The 21,289-nt window shown below is 35.4% G+C and overlaps 1 protein-coding gene across 4 annotated transcripts in view; it reads left to right on the plus strand.

The window, feature by feature from the left end:
• HBS1L (HBS1 like translational GTPase) overlaps nucleotides 365–21,289 on the plus strand; it is an 83,650-nt gene continuing 62,725 nt past the window's right edge. The window contains exons 1-5 of one of the 4 annotated variants that reach the window (XM_013988059.2): nucleotides 374–588; nucleotides 3,904–3,969; nucleotides 10,255–10,383; nucleotides 13,947–14,141; nucleotides 15,606–17,741. In XM_013988059.2, coding sequence (XP_013843513.1) covers nucleotides 546–588; nucleotides 3,904–3,969; nucleotides 10,255–10,383; nucleotides 13,947–14,141; nucleotides 15,606–17,077 — 1,905 coding nt within the window. In that variant the 5' untranslated portion in view covers nucleotides 374–545 and the 3' untranslated portion in view covers nucleotides 17,078–17,741. Of the gene's footprint in view, nucleotides 589–3,903; nucleotides 3,970–10,254; nucleotides 10,396–13,946; nucleotides 14,142–15,605; nucleotides 17,742–21,289 lie in introns of those variants that run through there. The other 3 variants (XM_021087605.1, XM_021087600.1, XM_021087595.1) reach the window with 3 other exon arrangements.

Raw genomic sequence — 21,289 nt, forward strand, 5'->3', positions numbered from 1 at the left:
TGCGTGAACAAGAACGCGGATTCTGATAACATATTTCTGGCATCACTTATACCAAATAAATATATGTTAATGTGCATTAGAGCCTAAGTAGGCTCCAAAGATGGAAGTTGGGTAAGGCAAGGTTCCAGCTCTTACTGAGCAACTTGTTCACTAGATTATCATAAATTAAATTTAGAAAATAACCTGGAAAGCTGGCTTACCTCAAACAACCTCCACCCATACCATTTGCTCTAACCCAACGAATTATAGGTGAGATTCCGCTCTTTCAAGAGCCCCGCCGGCCAACCTATCTGGGGGTGGGGCAGTCTAAACGCGTCACGCCCACCTCCCCGGACAAGCATGAATGCGCATGCGTCCTCAGGGCGGCCATGACCCTGAGAGGTTGCCGTACGCGGATAAGACGTTGCGCGTGCGCAGACGCTCAGCGCTGAGGCCGGCCGGAAGCCAAGATGGCGTATAGGTGTTCTCCAGGCCGCAGTCTGCGCCTTGTCGCTCTCTGAGCGGGTATTTTGTAAGGGGCTGTGGCAAACGCCCTCTCTGCCGTCATGGCCCGGCATCGGAATGTCCGAGGCTATAACTACGATGAAGGTAGGTGTCGAGGTCATGCCGGGATGGCACTTTAACCGTTCCAGCTGGGATCGCAGCGGGTTGGCACCTACTTGGTATGTTTGTTTCTCGTTATTGGAACCAGGCTGGGGTTCAGAGGGGGCTAATTTGTGGACAATAACTGGACGTTTGAGTGTCAGCAGATGGCATAGTTTTATGTCGTGGTTTTTGCCCTTCGGGATTGATTTTTATGTAAGGCGGGGGAGGTGCTGCAGGGCGTCATATGGGAAGGACATTCGATGAGGTTGTGGTGATACTTAAGGCACGTAAGCATGATCACCTCTCCCATTGTTTCCTCCCAGGTCGGCTACACACTTTACTACCTCAGGCTCCTCTTCCCCTCTCTCCTTTCAATAATGCCCGTGAAACATTCTTATTTGTAGAACATGGATTGACTTAATGCTTACATTCAACCGTTCAGCTGTAACTGTTAGATTTACGTGATAAATCTTGTGTGTTTGTTTATAGATATTTAGTGCAAAACCTGGCTTGAGTTAGCAGATTAGCTTATTTTCTATGCTTTTCAAATTAAATTGGAAACTTAGGAGATGGTTGAAAACACATATTAAAAAGGCCCAAAGAGTAAGTTGATCGGATGATGTTGAGGTGTGTACTTAGTTCTTGATTGGTCATGCTCAACATATATTTTTTGGGGAAAAAAAACAGTAAGCAGTACTAAAAGAAAGGGGGCCTCGAAAAGAACTTAATGATTTTAAAGGTGAAACAAAAGAAAAAAAATGTGAAGGTTGTCTAGGAGTTTAAAAAGAGAATTCGTTTGGGACAAGCACAACTTCTCTGCAGTGGATAACTATAAGCATCACCAAGCATCATACAAACTGTAAACATATGGATTGAATACAAAAGAAATACCTATCACTTTGTAAAGTGCAGAGCATAAAATGTGTTTAGTATATACTAATGGTTGTTACTGATACTAGTAGCAGATTATTCTAGAACATCAGAGTGCACTAATCATAGTGAGAGGCAGCTAACACCCTGTGCTACATTTGGATACATTGATCCAGTCAGCCTGGCACATGTTAGTTTCCTGGTGTTCAGTGGATGTTAAGTATTGCGTGTGAACCATTGTTACCTGAGAAAAGATTTTAGCCTGGGAGATATTTTTGCAAGTATGTTGTAAAAGACATGAATTGGCCCCATTATTACTTATTCATTTCTTTAATAGATATTTATCATTTCCTCAGTCAACATTAATTGAGTGCTTAGAGTTCTCTTTGACTTTTGGGGATCAACAGCATCATGTTTGAGGGAGTTTAAGGGAGATACACAAATAACAGATGATTACGAAATGCTGCAAAATGTACTCACAGAGTGTGGTGGGAGCTATTTAAGTGAGAGTGCTGTTCAGATTGAGTTGGCGGAGTTTAAGCAGGATTTCTGTCCTTAAAGGAGAGGTGCTTGGTTTGAAGGAGATCAGGTTGTCACATTTCTCTGGAACAGCTGATGACATCATAATCAAGCTGTTCCTATAGCGTAGTTGGTTTGTCCCCTTTTTCCTGCTTATAAAAGTTCTACTTATTTTGTGTACCATTTATTTCTCCTCTCCCCAGTTAAGCTTTCCCTTCTGTCAGTAATTTTCAAATTCTCGAAAGTAATATAACTTCATTACTGAGATTTTGTTCTCCAAAACCTGTTGGTTCCTCTATTTAACTCTCATTTTGTTCTTTGTAATATGAGTAGTACTTTACATGACTGCTTCACCTCCTAATTAATACAAGTATCAGGAAGGCAGAGCCCATACTTTATATTTACTCCATTAGCTGGCACAATGCTTTATGTGTAGTAAATACTCCAAAATATTGTTGAAGAACCATTTTACAGAAATCCTAGAAAATAATTTCTTAACTTTTGATATTGTGACACTTTTAGGGTCAATTTCAGTATTGAAAAACTGACTCAAGAGAGATTTTTGTTGTCTTTAATATCTAAATATATTTTTTGTGAATGGTTTCTCATTTATTTGCTAATACATTTTTGTTAACTTAGGATTGTGATAATAATTTATTGAATGTTATACCTTTTTATCCAATAGTAGCATTTATCTAATTTTTCTTGGCCATAATTATTTGGTTTCAGCCTTTGAACATGCTGTTCTTGCTACTGCTACATGAATACTGTCAGAAATTAGCCAACTATCTTTTGGAGTTGGTTTAAGTATATTCCTGGGGATCTTTCCCTAGCCACCCCAATCCCAATTCTCTTCTTGTTCATATGTATTTCTCATATGTTAGACACTTGTCATGTGGTTTTGTGATTGCCTGTTTTCTTGTCGGTGTTCCTTGTTAGATTTTAGGTTTGTAGCGATCTGGGAATGTGCCTGTCACCCCCTCACCCCATATGTCTCTAATAGTCCCTGGCACAGTGTTAGTATTATTCAAATAAATATATTTATGTAAATATATTTATGTTCCTTGTGGGTTTTTAGTTATAGATTGTTTGATTCATTAATTTATGATAAAACAAGTGTTAATTCATACCAAACATATGTCGGATAGTTGGAGAGACAGTCTTACCCTGAAGGAGCTTATAGTCTAATGAAGTGAACCAGCTGGCTATGGTGCTTTGAAGACATTCAGTTGGAGGAATATCTAGAGACGGGCTTGTGCAAGGGGGCTTGCTGCTTTACCTGGAGTGATCTGGGAGGACTTCTGCAAATACCTGACGTTTGAGCTGGAACTTTAGCTGGAGACGGAAACAGCCTTAGGAAAATCTAGGCCAATAGCATATTCTAGTCAGTAGGAAAAAAGGCCAGTTGGTTAGAGCAGAGTAAGGGAGTTTAGGATAAGCTGGCTTTTATATTGACATATATTGACATATACGTATATTGTATAGCTCTACATGAAGGAAAACTGCTTTCATGGTCTGATTGTGTACCCTGTGCCAGTCAGTTGTATGGAAAATAAATGCTGTGGTTAGAAAAGGCACTTGGTAAAAAAATGGCTGAATGTCTTATTTCAGATTTTTGTCAATACAGGAAAGACAATTCAAGTACGTGATCTACAGGATTATTCTTCGATCACGTGAAATGAAAACTTGGGAAAACCTCATAAAACTCATTTGGCTTAAAAACCTAAAAACATATGTCTTTATAAATATAGAAAGTAAAGTATCTCCTTTGGGTAAAATTTTTAGTATTTTTTTGAAAAGTAGACAGTCCAGGTTCCTTTAATTTAGATGAACAACTTATTTTGGAGAGAATTGAGATGCTTTCTCATTAATAACTAAGAATATGAAAAAAACTTGTGAGTAAATTTATCTGTTTTATTTTTATTTTAGATTTTGAAGATGATGATCTCTATGGCCAGTCTGTAGAGGATGATTATTGTATTTCGCCATCAACAGGTAAATTTTTAAAAATAATTTGATTTTCACTATTTGGGTATTTAAAAATATTAAGTAAGTGTTATTGTCATTCTAGGACCAGCATGTTGCAGAAGACTATAATATTTTGTACCATTTAGAAAAATAATTGTATTTTAACTTTTAAAGGTATATAATTTCCTTATGAATAGAATTTAAAGTTTTGATTTCATCATTTAGCTTTAAACAATTTAAAGAAAACTCTAAAAACTATGGTTTTCCAATATTCTTTACATGCATGAATTAATCTAACTTGACTAAAATGGTAATTTAGGCAATAATGACAGTCTAAAATTTTGAAGGCAGACAGCAGTTAATTTTATATCCCTGGAGTTCGTGTTGAGGCTAAGTGGAAACGAACCTGACTGGTATCCATGAGGATGCCAGTTTGATTCCTGGCCTTGCTCAGTGGGTTAAGGATCTGGCTTTGCTGCCAGTGGTGGTATATAGGTCGCAGAAATGGGTTGGGTCTGTGGCTGTGGTGTAGGTGGCAGCTATAGCTTGGATTCGACCCCTAGTCTAGGAACTTCCGTGTGCTGCATCTGTGGCACTTAAAAAAAACAAACAAACAAATTAATTGTGTCCCTAAGAATGTATTGAAGTGCTATGCAAAGACTTTCCTTCAAACAGTACTTTAGTTCTTTAGTTTATCTGCTGTTAAACAGTTTGGTAAATAAATAAATCCATGTAGTTCATACTTGTAATGGAACTGTGCAGTGATTTAGAGTTCAGTTCCTCCACATCAGAGCTGTATCTTCTGTTTCATTTGCTGAAAGAGTTCTTCTTTGCCACCATATAGAAAACATTCCTATGTCCTTTATGGCAAAGACAGAGTCTTTGATGCAGACTTTTCTCTAATTTCCCTGACAGTATGTTTACTTCTAAATTTTAGCCTGCTCTATAAACAGTTGGTTAAAATACCCTGAGTTTTATGATGCCACAGAAGCAGGTATAATTAAATACAGTTATGCACAATATAAATAAAATTCACAAAACTCATTTTCCACAAGTTTAAAGGTTTAATATAGTAAATAAAATTTCCATCAAAATCTGCCCTGTCTTTAATACCTTATAGTCTGCTGAGCTGTTCTGTAAACCTGTATCTGCTTTAATCCTACCCTTAGTCTCTGAAGACCAAATATGTCCCTTCTGATTTTTTTTTTTTTATTTTCACTGCCTCGTGGCATGAGGAAGTTCCCAGGTGAGGGATCCAACCTATGCCACAGCAGTGACAGTGCCAGATCCTTAACTGCTAGGCCACTGGGGAACTTCTCCTTCTGACTTTTCAGAATTTCTTTATGAAGGCATAGGTGCTCAAGTAGTTGTCTTAGCACCTCTCTTCTTCCTGTCATCTTTTTTCCAGTTACTTAATTACTCTCAATTCATCTAGTTCTTTATATGTACTTTTCTCATTTACCCTGACTAGTGTTTTTTTCTCTTTCTTTATTATTACACTGTTGTCAGTCAGAGTTTTGTTAAGAGATAGAAATTGCACCAGTTATTTAGCACAGCTGCTGTTCTGACAAGCTTGCTGGGGTATATGCTGATGGTTCTTTTGAGAACTGATTATTTAGGGTAGGGGCTGATAGCACTAGATTTGGAAATAGATTCAAAGAGATAATTACGGGAACTAAGGTCTCCTGGACTTGGAAATTGGTTGATGATGGCTTATACAAGGAAACCTTCATAGGAGAGGGACTGCTGAAAGACATCTTAGTATTGCAGGTTAATGCATTTGTTTATCTAGGCTTATCTAATTAAATCATTCTTAATCTTGAGTAATGAGCTAGCAGTCCATAAGGTCAGGTATTCTGAAGGTGTTTTTCTGAGAATGGCTTTTATGACCTAGCTTTCATGAGGTCATGGTTTATCCTCATAGCTCTTGATATGTGACTTATATGTGGTTAATATTCAGGACAATCTGACTCTTTGAGAGTTACCTTTGTATGTACCAGGATATCAGCTGACTTTGTCAAAGCAGGAGATGGTTAAATGGTTTTGAGTTTCTTCTGTACAAACTGGTATTTTTAATGAAAGCATGTGGTTTTGGATTTTTATATTTTCCAAAACATGCATAATGTAGCCATGATATCAGATCAGAAACTTACTTTTCCACTTTAGTTATATTTCTCCAAGTGATTTTCAATTAAAAAATGAATAGTTTTAGGATATTTTCGGTTCTGAAAGCAGTAGCTAATGTCGTTTAAGAGGTGATCAAAATTACAGTCTAATGAATTGTGACAAGTGAGTGACTTTACCAATTAATAGAAATTTCTCTCTAAAATTCTTCATTTTTTTAATCTTCTAAGCATAATTTTCCTGATGGAATGAAGATTTCTTAATGTTATAGCTTTTTTTTTTCTTCCTTTAGAAATATTGATACTGAATATGGAACATACATTAGAGAGCTAGGGATAGCAAAAAGAGTCTATGTATAAAACTATTTAAGGAGTTCCCGTCGTGGCGCAGTGGTTAACGAATCTGACTAGGAACCATGAGGTTGCGGGTTCGGTCCCTGCCCTTGCTCAGTGGGTTAACGATCCGGCGTTGCCGTGAGCTGTGGTGTAGGTTGCAGACGCAGCTTGGATCCCGCGTTGCTGTGGCTCTGGCGTTGCTGTGGCTCTGGCGTAGGCCGGTGGCTACAGCTCCGATTCAACCCCTAGCCTGGGAACCTCCATATGCCGCGGGAGCGGCCCAAGAGGTAGCAACAATAACAACAACAACAACCAAAAAGACAAAAGACAAAAAGACAAAAAAAAAAAAAAATAAAAAAAAATAAAATAAAACTATTTAAACGGTTATAAATCTTGTCTCAACTAATACTATTAGAAGTGTTAAAAAAATGAGCTGAGGCATATTAAAACTTTGAAGAGTTTATTTGAGTAAACATCAGTTTGAATCAGGCAGCTCCAAACTGGAAGTGTTGAGGAGCTGGGGCAAGGTTTTTATAGAGAAGACCTGAAGCTAAGCAAAGAAATTATTTGATTGGTAATAGCTTAAGCCGCTAAATTATTTGGGAGAGTTTAGTTGGCTTTTGTGGTTAGTTCTTTTCTGAGGTCTTTACAGGAATTGACTCTGGATTGGTTTTCCCTTTGCAACTGAGGCGTTAGAGCCACTTCAGTCTCATGGCCTCCTTGTAGGATTGATTGCTTTAACAGTAGTTTTCCTTATTTAGTCCATTCCGACTCTGAAGAGCATCAATTAATTAATTAAGAGCATCCTTAATTCATGTAAGGAAAACCCTGGTTGGTTTTTTTTTTTTTTTTAATTCTTTAAAAAAAATGTTTTTTGTTGTCTATTTTTGCCTTTTCTAGGGCTGCTTCCCGCAGCATATGGAGGTTCCCAGGCTAGGGGTCGAATCAGAGCTGTAGCCACCGGCCTACGCCAGAGTCACAGCAACGGAGGATCCAAGGATCCAAGCCGCCTCTTCGACCTACACCACAGCTCATGGCAACGCCGGATCCTTAACCCACTGAGCAAGGCCAGGGATGGAACCAGCAACCTCATAGTTCCTAGTTGGATTCGTTAACCACTGTGCCACAACAGGAACTCCCTAAAAAAATTTTTATTGAAGTATAGTTGATTTACAATGCTGTGCTATTTCTTCTGTATAGCAAAGTGACTCAGTGCACATATCCATTTCCATATTGGTTATCACAGAACAGTGAGTGGCGTTCCCTCTGCTATACAGCAGGTGCCTGTTGACCATCTCTTCCATAAATCATAATGTGCATATGCCATCCCAAGCTCCCAGTCCTTCCCTGCCCTCTATTAATTCTACATCCAGCAAATTTCAACAAAAATTCATATTTGAGGGGAAAACCCTGTTCTAAATGAACTTAACAGATAGCTTGGCATAAGTCAGCTTGTTAAAAGTTTTGTTCAAACAGCAATACAGAAAGTAAAGAAAGAATCCTGCCTGAAGCGGTCTGGAAAGGCTTCTGAAAGGAGGTAGAATTGAGACTGATAAATTTGGGAATAAATGGCATTCTAGAGAGAGGAAACAATTGTGGCTGAGCAGTGGCCTCTAAGTGAGTTGTGTTTAGAAGATTTACAGGATTTATCCAGTTGCATCAGGAAAGAGGGCTAGGAAAGGAACTAGGAGCCAAATTGGAGGAGGCAGTTTTTAGTTTTAGGTGTGTAATGTCAGCCTATTGAAGGTTTTTGCCTAGGAAGGTTTTTGCCTAAGGGGGTCTTATTTTGGGAAGGTAGCTGATGATGGTCTACAAAGTGAGCTATTGCTGGGACAGATGAAAGGGGAGCCTTTCTACTTTCTACTTTTTCTGATGATACCAGTCAGCTGGGAGTCATTGTAAAAATATGGTTTCCCTGCCCTATTCCATTACCATTTAACCAGAATCTGTAGGGGAAAAAGCCTAGAAACCTGTATCTTTAATGAATGCCTCACATGATTTTTATTTTAAGATGTTTAGGAAACACTCTTAGGCAGTTTCAGGAGTCAGGTTTTGATTCCCTGAATTTTTATTTTTGTCAAAATGCTTTAAATTTTTAAAGTCACTGTGGGTATCTAATTTTTCAGAAAGCATTTCTATCAGAGTTTCGTGATTTAAATTTTTAGGAGAGCATTTTATATTTATCCTTTCCTCTCCATTGCTTTTCTCTTACTTTTTTTTTTTTTTTTTTTAAACATCAAGTTTCTTGCCTTTTGGGCTGTCACTTCCAGTTCAAAGATCTGGACTATTTCTTTTTTCCTAGTAGCTTTTTTCTTTCCCTGGGGAATTTTTCCTACCCACCTTCCCTCCCCACTCTGCAGCAAAACCAGATATTATTTACTTCCAAGACAATGGCGACAGTGTAGTGGGAGAGGGTGGGAAGAATCACCAGGAAGAATAGATCCTTGGAGACAGAGAAGCTTGGCCTTTTATAAGCTTTTCCCTATCAGTATTTCCTAGGTGAAAATGGTCAACAAAAGTATCTGATTTCTTGCCTCACTTACTTTTTGATTTATCTTAGGTTTTTCCTCACAGTTCAGAGCTATGAGAAGTTGGGAAAGTGTATTTGTTACCTTTAGGCTAAGTATTAAAGCCAGGAAAGTGATTTGAAAATCTTTAGGCACAAAATAACCTGGTTTTCATTTTTTGGTACTACCACACTTTTATTGTATCTAAAATGCCACGAATTGTAAGACAAATTGTTATTTGATGTAATGCTTTAAAAAAAAATCAGCTGTCTAAGTATTACACAATATTAAGATGCCATTTGATGACACATCCCTCATTCTGATATTTTAATGGGAAAAAAGTGATCAAAATCTGAAAAAAAAAAAAAAAAAAGAAAATCTGTAAAATAGGATGTTTTTCCTGCTGTGGGAATGCTGAGCAATACACGTGCATGTTATGTGCTTTTCCAGAAAGCTAGGTGCTGTAAAATTCCTGATAACACCTTGCCTTTAGAGTACTGTATTACTGTTTTTATCAGTTCTTTAATTTTATTCTTTCACGATTGAGCATGTTCTCCAGGAAATGAGTTCTGTAGGCATCCAGTTGACGTTTGCAAATGTTTTATTCTCTCTTCCTTAATAAAAAAAGCACCAGGATTCCAAAAGCATAAAAAAAATCGTGGTGATTTTCTCCTTTGCACTTTGCTATTTTGTCTTTCTACCTGTTAATGAAATATATAATGCCCAATTATATATTGAGTGATGACACTGCCTAATACTGCAGAGTAGCACAGACTCTAAAGGTCAGTTAGGTATATGACACTAATATACAGTGTCAGTGTATGATTGAAAGTGTAAGTTGTTTTAAAGTTAAGGCCTGTGATTTTGGTCACCCCCTGGGTTCAGACAAAATTAGTAGTTCTTAGAGAGTGAAAATTAGTCTATATTTCAGTTTTTCTTAATTACACAAATGAGCACATTTGATATGAGGTTTAAAATATTTGTATCAAAGAAGAGAAAATTTCAGGAAAGATGGAGTAGTAGTAGGCAAGGATGAGATATTAGGAAAGATAATTTTTGAAAGTTTTGAACAAAGTAAGTTCAGTGGAATGCTTTTGGAGATAGGAAGAAAGAAGGAAGACAATTATAAGAGGTTAGTGAATGGGTTAGTGAGGACATTTGAGCAGAATTTGGGGTATCATATATTTTGTCTTTGCTTTTGTTTTCATCTGTTGTTATAGAATGTGGGCAAATGACTATACAGGTAGGTAGGTCAGAATCTTTAATTTTTATTGTAACTGTTGTAAAAAAAAGAGTTTAAGGGAATTGGCTGTATTACAGCATTCTTCAATCATTTTATATTCTAGCTGCTCAGTTTATTTACTCACGACGTGACAAACCTTCAGTTGTTGAACCTGTAGAAGAATATGATTATGAAGATTTGAAAGAATCCTCCAATTCTCTTTTGGACCATCAGCTAAGTGGAATTGATCAAGGTATAGTAAAAAGTAGTGTATCTGTGTTTCTTATCTGAGAATGATTAATGATCAGTTTATTAGAATTTGTCAATCTTATCAATTTTATTGTTTATAATAATGATTATGTGTAGTAATGCTACAAACTTTAATTATATCATATCTTCAGGGAAAATTTGCATATTTTGTGAGGAGTGTGGTTAACTGTATGGTTGAAAAATTGATTGTATGGCTGTTATTTAGTAACTGGAATTTTTGATTGAAATCTCCTTAGGAGAGAAACTTCACCGATTGTTTTCTTCTAGCAATATATATTGTTTAATAAGCTCTGTGTAGAGATTATGGTTAGATTACAGAAGCTCATTTCTTTGCAAAGCTTCCAAAAGTCTGGTTTTCATAGAATTTTTTAAAAATCCAAAGTAACATTATACAGGCATCCTGAATGGCCATAGATATGTAAATTAAGTTTAAAGATAGAACTCGGAAAATGGTAATAACATTGGTTCTGTTTGCTTGTTTTTAGTTCTCTTAAATGTTTTAACAAAGATATTTTGTATTTTGGCTTTTGTCTTTTATAAATAAATTTCAAATAGGACATAGTTTCAAGCATACTACTCAAGCTATAGATTAATGAATAGTGTAGCAGAACTAAAATCGCCAGGTATAAATAACAGTAATGCCATTTGTTGGTAATGAGCAGACTGAGCTGATTTACCCTTTCTCTGGAGTGTGCATTTATTCTATAAATGTTTTTAAATTGAAAATTTATAACAATTTGTACCCAGAAAGAGGAAGTATCTGAATTTGAGAGCTGATCTTTGAGTAAAATCAGTAATATATATATCAGTTGCTAACCAAATCAAGGGAAATGGAAAGCACAAATATACAAAATTAGAAAGCAGAAAGGGAAACAGTAGATAGAGAATTAAAAAAATTCTTTATTAAGTCTGTAAAGACATTTGACAGTCTGGACAGTTTGTAGAGGAGCTGCGGTATAACCTCAGTAGTCTTTGTATTTTTAAAGGATGTATTATCGTTGTCATTGTGGGGCAAGAGGGTAGGAATAAAGTAGAAGTCTTAGACTTTTTCTGCTGTGCCTTAGAATGATTAAGGAGTATGCAATTCAGAGTTAGGTTTGAGAATGAAATTATCATTCCCACCTGACATATGTAAGTAATTGCATGATAAGATTAATAATGATTATAGCTACCCTCTACGGACTGCTTTTCAGGTATTGTTCTAAGTGTGGTTTAGGTATTAGCATATTTAATCTTCATAACAACCTTATGAGGTAGGCTGGCTCTTGTTCTCATTTTACAGAGGGGAAAATGAGACATACAGAAATAACTTGGCTGAAGTTTTAGCAGCTAGTAAGTGGCATTAGGAGCAAAGACAGTCTGACTCCATATCTCTACTCTTTGTGTATGTGTAGATAACAGTTGCTGTAATTAACTAGAAGAGGTCCTGATGCTAGCTATATACTAAGTATTCTGTTCCAGTTTTAGTTATTCATGTATTTATAAAATAGTTATAATTTTTTAAGTTCATTTTACTAGCTTAAAATTAGTATTGGATTCAGGCAAAGCAGAATTACCCAAATATTTGAGGAATTTATTTTTAATAACTAAAAAGGGGAGCAATATTGCCAGTAGATTCCTTGTTCAGTATATAAGCATGTAAAATGTAATGTAAAGTGCATTCTGTGACCTGCTTTCATGGATTAGGGAATGTGAAAACCTGACTTCTATTTTTTTTTTTTGATTACTGCTAAACTTAGTATTTCCATGATTAGTCATCTTTATGACTTAAAAATTGCCTCATTACAAAATGAGGATTACAAAAGATATTTTATTTATTTTTATTTTTATTTATGTATTTTGTCTTTTCTAGGGCCACACTCGTGACGTTAAGGAAGTTCCCAGGCTAGGGGTCTAATCAGAGCTGCAGCCACCAGCCTACGCCAGGGCCACAGCAACACCAGATCCGAGCCATGTCGGTGACCTGCACCACAGCTTGTGGCAATGCTGGATCCTTATCCCACTGAGCAAGGCCAGGGATTGAACCCACAGCCTCATGGTTCCTGGTCAGATTCGTTAACCACTGTGCCACAGGGAAACTCCTTTTTTTAACTTTTATTTATTTTGTCTTTTCTAAAAATATTTTATATATTATGTATGTCTTATAAGTATTTTGAAAGTGTCAAGTTCTATAGAAATATAAATTAATATATTCATCTATATTTATTCAGTGGCCTCTAGGTACCAGATACTATTTTAGGATCTAGGGATATAAAGCCTTTGCTTTTGTGGCGCTAACATCATTAATGAATATTATCAGTAGTTTTTGTGATAATGCAGTCATCAGGAAATAAAAATCCTTACAGATTTTATACTTCCATATTTAAATTTTTTATGTTTAAAATGACTGTCCATTCTCCTCTTAATCTACTGGACTTCCTTATTTTTATGACATTTTATATCAGGTTATCTTGCCCATTTTTAAAGCATTGTAAAGATGATTTTATTTGGCCTGGGAGAACTGAAGTTAGCCTAAAAGAAAACTTGAGGTAGTAATGCAAGAGGTTTAAGAAATATAGTTAGTGGGAACTGGGTTCCCTGACAAGTTAGAAATATTTTTATAATTAACCCTCCCTTTCTACACATGTAAAAAATCATCAGTGTAGACCTAATAATCATCATTGACTGAAATAGATAATAGAGTATACAATTTACACTTTTTTCCTTTTTTAAATTATAGTTGATTTATAGTGTTGGTCAGTCTCTACTGTACAAAACAGTGTGTATACACACAAACACATGCACACATTCTTTTTTAATATGCTTTTCCTCTATGGTCTATCCCAGGAGATTGTAACTAGCAATCTGTTCTCTATGTCTAAGAGTCTGTTTCTGTTTGTAGATTTATTTGTAGGTTTATTTGTGCTATATTTTAGATTCCATGTGTAGGTGATATCATGTGGCATTTGTCTTTTTTTTTTTCCGACTTCACTCTGTATGATAATCTCTAGTTTGATCCATGTTGCTGGAGATGGCATTATTTCTTCTTTTTTTTACAGCTGAGTTGTATTCCATTGTGTATACGTACCACATCTTTATCCATTCCTCTGTTGATGGACATTTAGGTTGTTTCTATATCTTGGCTATCGTGAATGGCGTTGCTATGAACATCAGTGTACAGTTTTTTCAAGCATTAGTCAGTATTACTTTGGATATATTTTTTTAGTGGTTTGTTTTTTTTGTTTTTTGTTTTGGCTGCAGTGTATAGTAGCTTGATGTGAGATCTCAGTTCCCAGACCAAGGATTGAACCTGGGTCACAGTAGTGGAAGCACTGAATCCTAACCACTAAACCAACAGGGAACTTCCTAGAGTGATATCTTCATTATTGAAATTGTCCCTCTGTTAAGGGATTTGTGGATAAAAATATAATCATTGTAATTTTTGCCAAGGGAAAATGAGAATTGAACATCCTACTATAATTTCAAAATCCTTTTTTCAGTTTAGAGGATTGAAGGTTCTTTCATGACACTGCTTAGTTAGCTTTTAATTATTACTGTCTGTTCTAGCTCGTCTTTATTCATGCCTTGATCACATGAGAGAGGTACTTGGAGATGCTGTGCCAGATGACATATTGATTGAAGCAGTTCTGAAGAACAAATTTGATGTGCAGAAGGCTTTATCAGTGGTTCTGGAGAAAGATAAAATCCAGAATTTGAAAGTCAAGCATGAGGCAGCAATACCTACAGGAAAGATAGCAAAAGGTATGCTTTTACTTGTTCTCTTTCAGTTGTTTTATAGTTACGGTTTTTTTTTTTTTTTTTTTTTTTTCCTTCTCTTCAGGGCTGCACCTGAGGCATATGAAAGTTCCTAGATTGGGGTGAAATCAGATTAGCATCTGCCAGCCTACACCACAGCAACTCGGCATCCAAGCCGTATCTGTGACCGACACCATAGCTCATGGTAACGCCAGATCCTTAACCCACTGAGCGAGGCCAGAGATTGAACTCGCATCACTATGAGGATGAGCCACAACAGGAACTCATTACAGCTAATGCTTTAAAGGAGGCTTGATTTGCTTGCACTGTTAAGCAAGATGGGCAGAAAATTTTGCATTTGTATAATTCTTGATTATTATCAATTAATCTTCTAGTTTGTGAATTTTTAAGCTGAGTAGCTATGTTGCCTGCACTATGTTAAAGCCTGTTTTTTTTTTTTTAAATTATTTCCCTGCTTGTTTTTATAACAGAATATAAGGGAAATAAAATTAGATAAAAGCAAGACAAAATACTTTTTGCTTCTTACTAGTATCTTACAGATCTTTTTAATTATTGGTGTTTTTAAACTCTAATGTGTCAGGAGATAGACTCCCTTTATGCTTATAACATTTTGTGAATATAATTGAGTTTTATTTGAATATAAGTATCATAATTCTATGACTCTTACATTTCATAGCCAGATCTTTAATTTTAAGTTTTTAGAATTTGGGCTTAAATTTAGAACTTAGTCCATATGCGAAGGGAACCAGTTATATTAAGTGTTGTGATATCTGTCAGTAGGAGCAAGATGATTTGTTAACTGGGTTGATAACTTCCTATAACCTACAGAGTAGATTTTTGTCACAATGAAATTGTATGTTGTCTTTTACTGTGAAATAAAGGTTTTATTTAAGTTTTTAAAAATTAAATTTTTATTTTTTTGGGGGGTGGGATGCACTTTTTTTAGCTTACCAATAATATGAGAATGAATCTATAATTTGTCATTTAAGAATTCATCCCAGGTCATGGTAGAAATTATAGGGTATAATTTGTTTGTTTATTTTTATTTAATACATTAAAAATGCAGAAGATGAACCTAATTCTTTCCATTGGTTTTTCAATGTCTTGAATTTGAGACAGTCCTGACTAATTAGGTATCTGAAAACCTCACATTATAAAATTTGTGAAAATTAGAACATTGGCTAACTTGGTAATTACTTTTATGTATATCAGTGAACAAAGTATGAAGGTCACTTAAGATGGTTAAAGGAAGGTAAAATCCTTTACTACTGTTTTTTAGAATGTTCACTTTTTATTAAATAATGATCAAGTATCACTTTATTCATGTCATAATCAAGAGAAACATTTAGTAATTAAATGCCTCATTTCATGTTTCCTTTTGGTTGCTGTGACTGTCTTCTGCATATGTCAACCTATTCATCTGAAAATTAATGGCTCTTGTAAGGTAAGGAGTCTTATTATCTTCCTCTGAAATTCCAGCTGATAATGTTCAAAGCTTTTGTCCTCAACCTGCAAACCATTTGGATTGCAGTAGCAAACCCTATGATTTTTCTGGCCCAGTAGCAAAACATGGATATCAAAATTCCTCGATTGTACCAAATCACTATTTGCTCCATAAAAAAAAGAAACTTGACAGACCTAAAAGTGAAAAGAAACTAGAATCATGTAAGTTAACAAAAGAGCTGTCACTAGCTGACCTAATTGGTGATATGCCAAGAGATTCTTATAATAAAAGTCAGCCATCAGTCAGATTATCATCCACAGATAGATTGGAGAGTCTGCTTTCAAAGAGTCTAGATGCTGATTTGTTAAGACCTCAGGCTTCTGAATGTATTCCCCCAGATGATTCTGCATTCAAAGGAATACCAGATTTAAAGTCCTTAATGATAAAGAATTCAACACCTAATAACTCTTTATTTATTCAAAATAATTCAGTACCTGATTTGCAAAACATTCCAGTACAAAACAGCTTAGGAAGTTTAAATAATCCTTTGCTCTTAACTAGCTCATTGGAAAGTATGGCTCTTGATAATTTAAATGCTAGTAAAATGACTGAAGTTGGAAGTGTTTCTTCAGTTGAACAAAGTGCCAAGAGTTGCATGTTAAAAAATGACAACTTACAGTTTTCCCAGTGTGAAAATCCATACCTAGCTGAACTGTTTCAGGAGCACAAAGAAAAAAGTCCAAGCCAATGCTTTGCTTTATCCGATCTTTGTAACCAGTCATCTGCCAGTTGCACAGATCTAAGTTTGGGATCCTTTCCCTTGTCACAACTAGCAAATCGGTGTCAGTCGTCAACTGGAACATCAGAATTAACAGGATCTCTCTCGTCTTTGGCATTTCGTAAAGCTTCTCCAACAAGAGACCTTGAGAATTTATCCCTTTCTGATTTGATTGCAGAAACGATTGATATAGACAACTCTCAGATTAAGAAAGATTCCTGTATGCTTAGTTTATCTGAAATGAGGTCACCTGGAATACATTCGAATATCGATCTTAGTGTCCTCATAAAAGCCCCGGATTTTGTTCCAAAACCTGTTGTAGACCAATCAGTTGCTCCAATGTCAGGGACTAAAGTTCTAAGTTCAAAGTTAGGGAAAAATTCCAGTTCTGCTAAGGATAATAAGAAAAACTGTAAAGGCTCTCTGACTAGGAAATCACCTTTTTCTCTGTCTTGGACCAAGGCCCTTGCTGCCAGACCTTCAGCTTTTGCTTCAACACTGTGTCTTCGTTATCCATTGAAAAGCTGCAAGCGACGCACTCTTGACCTCTATAAGACTTTTCTTTATAGTAGACAAGTTCAAGATGTAAAGGACAAAGAAATAAGTCCTCTTATAGCAATAACACCGTTTGACTTCAAATCAGCATCTCCTGATGACATTGTAAAAGCTAATCAAAAGAAAGCTTTTACTAGAGAATAGTAACAAAAGGAAAACTCGATAACTGTTGTAGCTTTTTCTTTTAAATTAATTTAGTCTTTATAGGATTACTTTATATTGGGGTTTAAGTTGTGATTTTTATACTAAAATTGTCTTAAGTCAGTTGATAACTTTAGTTGATATGTACTTTTGCACTGAAACTTTTTTTTGACTATATTCTTTTAGTGATAACTGGTTTAGGTTGATAGCCTATAATGGGTATATGTTTACAGAGTGCATATGGCAACTTGATATTGTGAGATCAAACCTCAGCTATTTTTGTTTAAAGCCTTCAACTTTATAAGTTTTTACAGTGAGACATTTTCTTTTATAAATTTTTTTTTTTTTGTGCTTTGTTCTTAAATGAAAATGCCACCAATTGGGATTATTATAGTTTAGCGATGAAGATTTTTCTAATGATATTTGGCATAGCATAGCTAAGACAGTATTATATTTTAAAATATTAGTGAAATCATTCCTAGTGTCATTATTTTTCTGCAGGTGAATATTAAAACTTTTCTATTAGAAAATCTTAAAATTCCTGACTTTTAAGAATACTGTGGAAGTTGTTGAAATACATTTTTGATGATAATAAAATGAAAATCCTTTTAAAGGACCATGTACATATTGAAGATGGATTAATACATAAATTATTTTTTTATATTTTCAAAACTGTTTGTCCTAAATGCACACTTTAAAATAAATATATAGAAAGTCTTTTCAAGTATGGTTGCATATTCTTTGAATGGACATCTTATCACATCTCTTTAATCTTTTTTACTGAAAGTAATGAAGTGTGGAGTTTTACTCTTTGATACTTACAGCTTTATGTGCTATAATGACAAAGTTTTAGCAATGGCAGACCAAATAAGAGCTCTTCCAGTCTGTAGAACAAGTAGGTAATTCATCCCTTAAAGCAGTCATCTTCAACTAGCACTCAGAATCACTGGGGGAATTTTTTCAAAATACAGATACTGTGGTTTTGCTCCAGATAATGGTGGTGAACCAGTCTCTTAGGGATGACACTTGGGAATGTGTATTTTCTTTTCTTTTCTTCTTCTTTTTTTTTTTTTTTTTTTCCTCTTTTAATGCTGCACCGATGGCTTATGGAAGTTCCCAGGCTAGGGGTCACATTGGAGCCCAGCCTATGCCACAGCCATAGTAATGCAGGATCAGAGCTGCATCTGCAACCCATGCCACAGCTCACAGCAATGCCAGATCCCTGACCCACTGAGCAAGGCCAGGGATCAAACCCATATCCTCATGGATACTAGCCAGATTCATTTCTGCTGCACTGCAATGGAAACTCTGTGAATCTGTATGTTCAAAATGGTCCCCAATTGATTCTGATGGATGACTTCTACTTGAGAATGACTGCCTTAAAGAAATTAGTAGAATGAAAGGAATTACTATTGCTAAGAATAACATCTGGCCAATTTGAACTCTTGATAATTTATATTTTCTAGTAAATGGAATACCAAGGATGATTGCTAATTAGGATTTAGGGTCTTTTATATAAGAAGATGCCATTATTATATTATTAGTTATTTCTTACAGGAAAAAAATATAAAATATTATTAATGAGAATAAAATAGCTATATTTTCCCAGTAAAGAAATATTTTTCTCTAATAGCTACTTCACTATGCATTTTATCTTTGTATTTCTTATTTCTGTTTATTTTCAGAATGGCATGTCAATGTTTTTAGCTGTAAATGATGTTTTCACATGCACTGTTTTGGTGGGAAAGCTTAAGCTAGCCTCGTGTCTTCATTATTCTTGACCAGACACTTTCTTGTGATATCTTCAGTTTTGGTTTTTATTGCATTTCAGTGCATATAGTATTGATACTTAGATCACATAAATCGCAAGTTGTGTTTTATGATCAGTTTTAAAGTTTGAATTATCCAATATTGATTTTGTTTATTAGTCTCGCACCTTACTAAAACATTTTAGTAGTTTTGAACTATTAGTCTGAGACTCATCAACTACATTTATATGGTATAGGCAGTCTCTAATTTAGAAGAGAAATGTATTCCAAGTATTTGTTTGGACCTCATGGTAATTGCCAATAGATTAAATGCTGCACAGGTGGTCCCTTTGCACATGAATCCACAAATACATATTTAATCCATATCGAAGTTGAACAATTTTACTGTTATTTTACCTTCTTCTATTAAAAAACTAATTTTTGAGCCACATGGTAGAGTGAACTAGATCTCCCTTTGTTGGCTGATCTACTATTTATGAGATTTTTTTTGGGGGGGGAATATTCTATATTATAGGATGATAGGAAAGGTAACAGTTTTTAAAAAGTCTCCCTGTTTCCATTGTCGTGACTACTGGTCTGTCAGGCATGTACGTGACATGCATTTGCCCCATTAATTAAGGAAGTGTCACAGTCTCTGAGATTCAGAGAGTGGAACCAAGAAGACCCCCTTCTACCCTTGGCCATTGCCTTTGGTAAAGAGACAAGTGCCTGTATTTATGGATACATTCCTAGTGACGACAGTTGCTTGCACTAAGTGCATATTTCTTCCAGCTGCTGTTTATAGACTGACTGCTGTCTTGATAGCTCAGGTATACTAAGTGTTTTTGGTTTATTTTCCAGTTCAGATATCAATTTTGAAGTGCAAAACCATTTTTATTTCTGTTAGATCAAGTGCATTGAGATGTTGTTTTAGGAATTGAAATAATGTAATTATATAATGTGATATAAAATACAAAGATATTTAAAAATGACTTTTTCCTCCTCACTTATTAAATTTTTCAAAGGAGATGGTGTTCATAGACGTTTTTTCTTCTTGCATTCTAAAGTCTTTGGTTAGCTTTTTTGTTATGGTTCTTCTTACCATTAATTGCCAAGAACCAGGATTTCACTTCTGTACAGAACATTTTGCTTAGCTTTTCTTTCTTTTTTTTTTTTTTTTTTTTTTTTTTTTTTTTTTTTTTTTTTTTTTTTTTTTTTTTTTTTTTTTTTTTTTTTTTCTTTCTTAATTGTTTTTTCTTTTTCTTATTTCCTAGTTAACTGAACTGGTATTCTAACCTCCCTTTAGCTTTGAATCTTTCTTTCTTGAACTTTTCTTTCACTCTGTCTTCTCATGTAAATAGTGATAACTATTTCCAGTGTATTGTATTTAATTTTTAGTAGTCAGTGGGAGGTCATGTAACTAACTGTCACACACAGGGGTAAAACTAGTCTAGTACTTTTCTCTTCTCTTTTCTTCTCCTTTCCTTTCCTCTCTTTTTTCTTTCTTTTTTTTTCTTTCCTTTTTTTCTCTTCTTCTTTTTTTTGTTTTGGCTGCACCTAAGGCATGTGGAAGTTCCTGGGTCAGGGATTGAAACTGTGCCATAGCAGTGACCCAAGCTGCTTTAATGACAATGCCATATCCTTAACCCACTGAGCCACAAGGGAACTCTAGTCCAGTGCTTTTCTGCATGTAGACCGTTGCAAATAAGTACACAGTTACATATTAAGAAAGAGCCCTATCAAAGTTTTCTATTTTGTGTTCACACAACTATAAAATCAGTTTTGTGGTAGCCTAGAAATTGTTTTCTGTTACTTATAGAAACAAGGCTAATGCTGACTAGACAGGGAGGGATTGATAACAATTTCTTTGCTAGTTTTCTTTTATAATTATGTCAGGCTCAGTGTATGTAGTTGTATATTATAATTTTAATTTTTAGGGAGTAAAAGACTTGCTACATTTTGAGTGTATATATACATTTTTGTAAAAGTTACATTGAAATAAATTATAATTCTGAGGTTTTTCTAAAATCAGATGTGAAAATATCACAATTTATCGTTAGGATTTTTTTATATAAGCTTGCTATTTCAGAATGGCATTTGAACAGTTTATGCTGAGAGTTTCCGCCGTGGCACAGTGGTTAATGAATCCGATAGGAACCATGAGGTTGTGGGTTCGATCCCTGGCCTTGCTCAGTGGGTTAAGGATCTGGTGTTGCCGTGAGCTGTGGTGTAGGTTGCAGACGTGGCTCGGATCCTGTGTTGCTGTGGCTCTGGTGTAGGCCAGCGGCTATAGCTCTGATTCGACCCCTAGCCTGGGAACCTCCATATGCCATGGGTGCGGCCCTAGAAAAAGACAAAAGACAAAAAAAGAAAAAAATTAGCAGTTTATGCTGGAGGTTTCTATTAACAAGTTGAAAAACTACTTGGCAGTAAAGATTTTCTTCAAAGATAAAGCGCACGTTTTTGA

Source organism: Sus scrofa, chromosome 1 (assembly GCF_000003025.6).
Source record: "Sus scrofa isolate TJ Tabasco breed Duroc chromosome 1, Sscrofa11.1, whole genome shotgun sequence".
NCBI lineage: Eukaryota > Metazoa > Chordata > Mammalia > Artiodactyla > Suidae > Sus > Sus scrofa.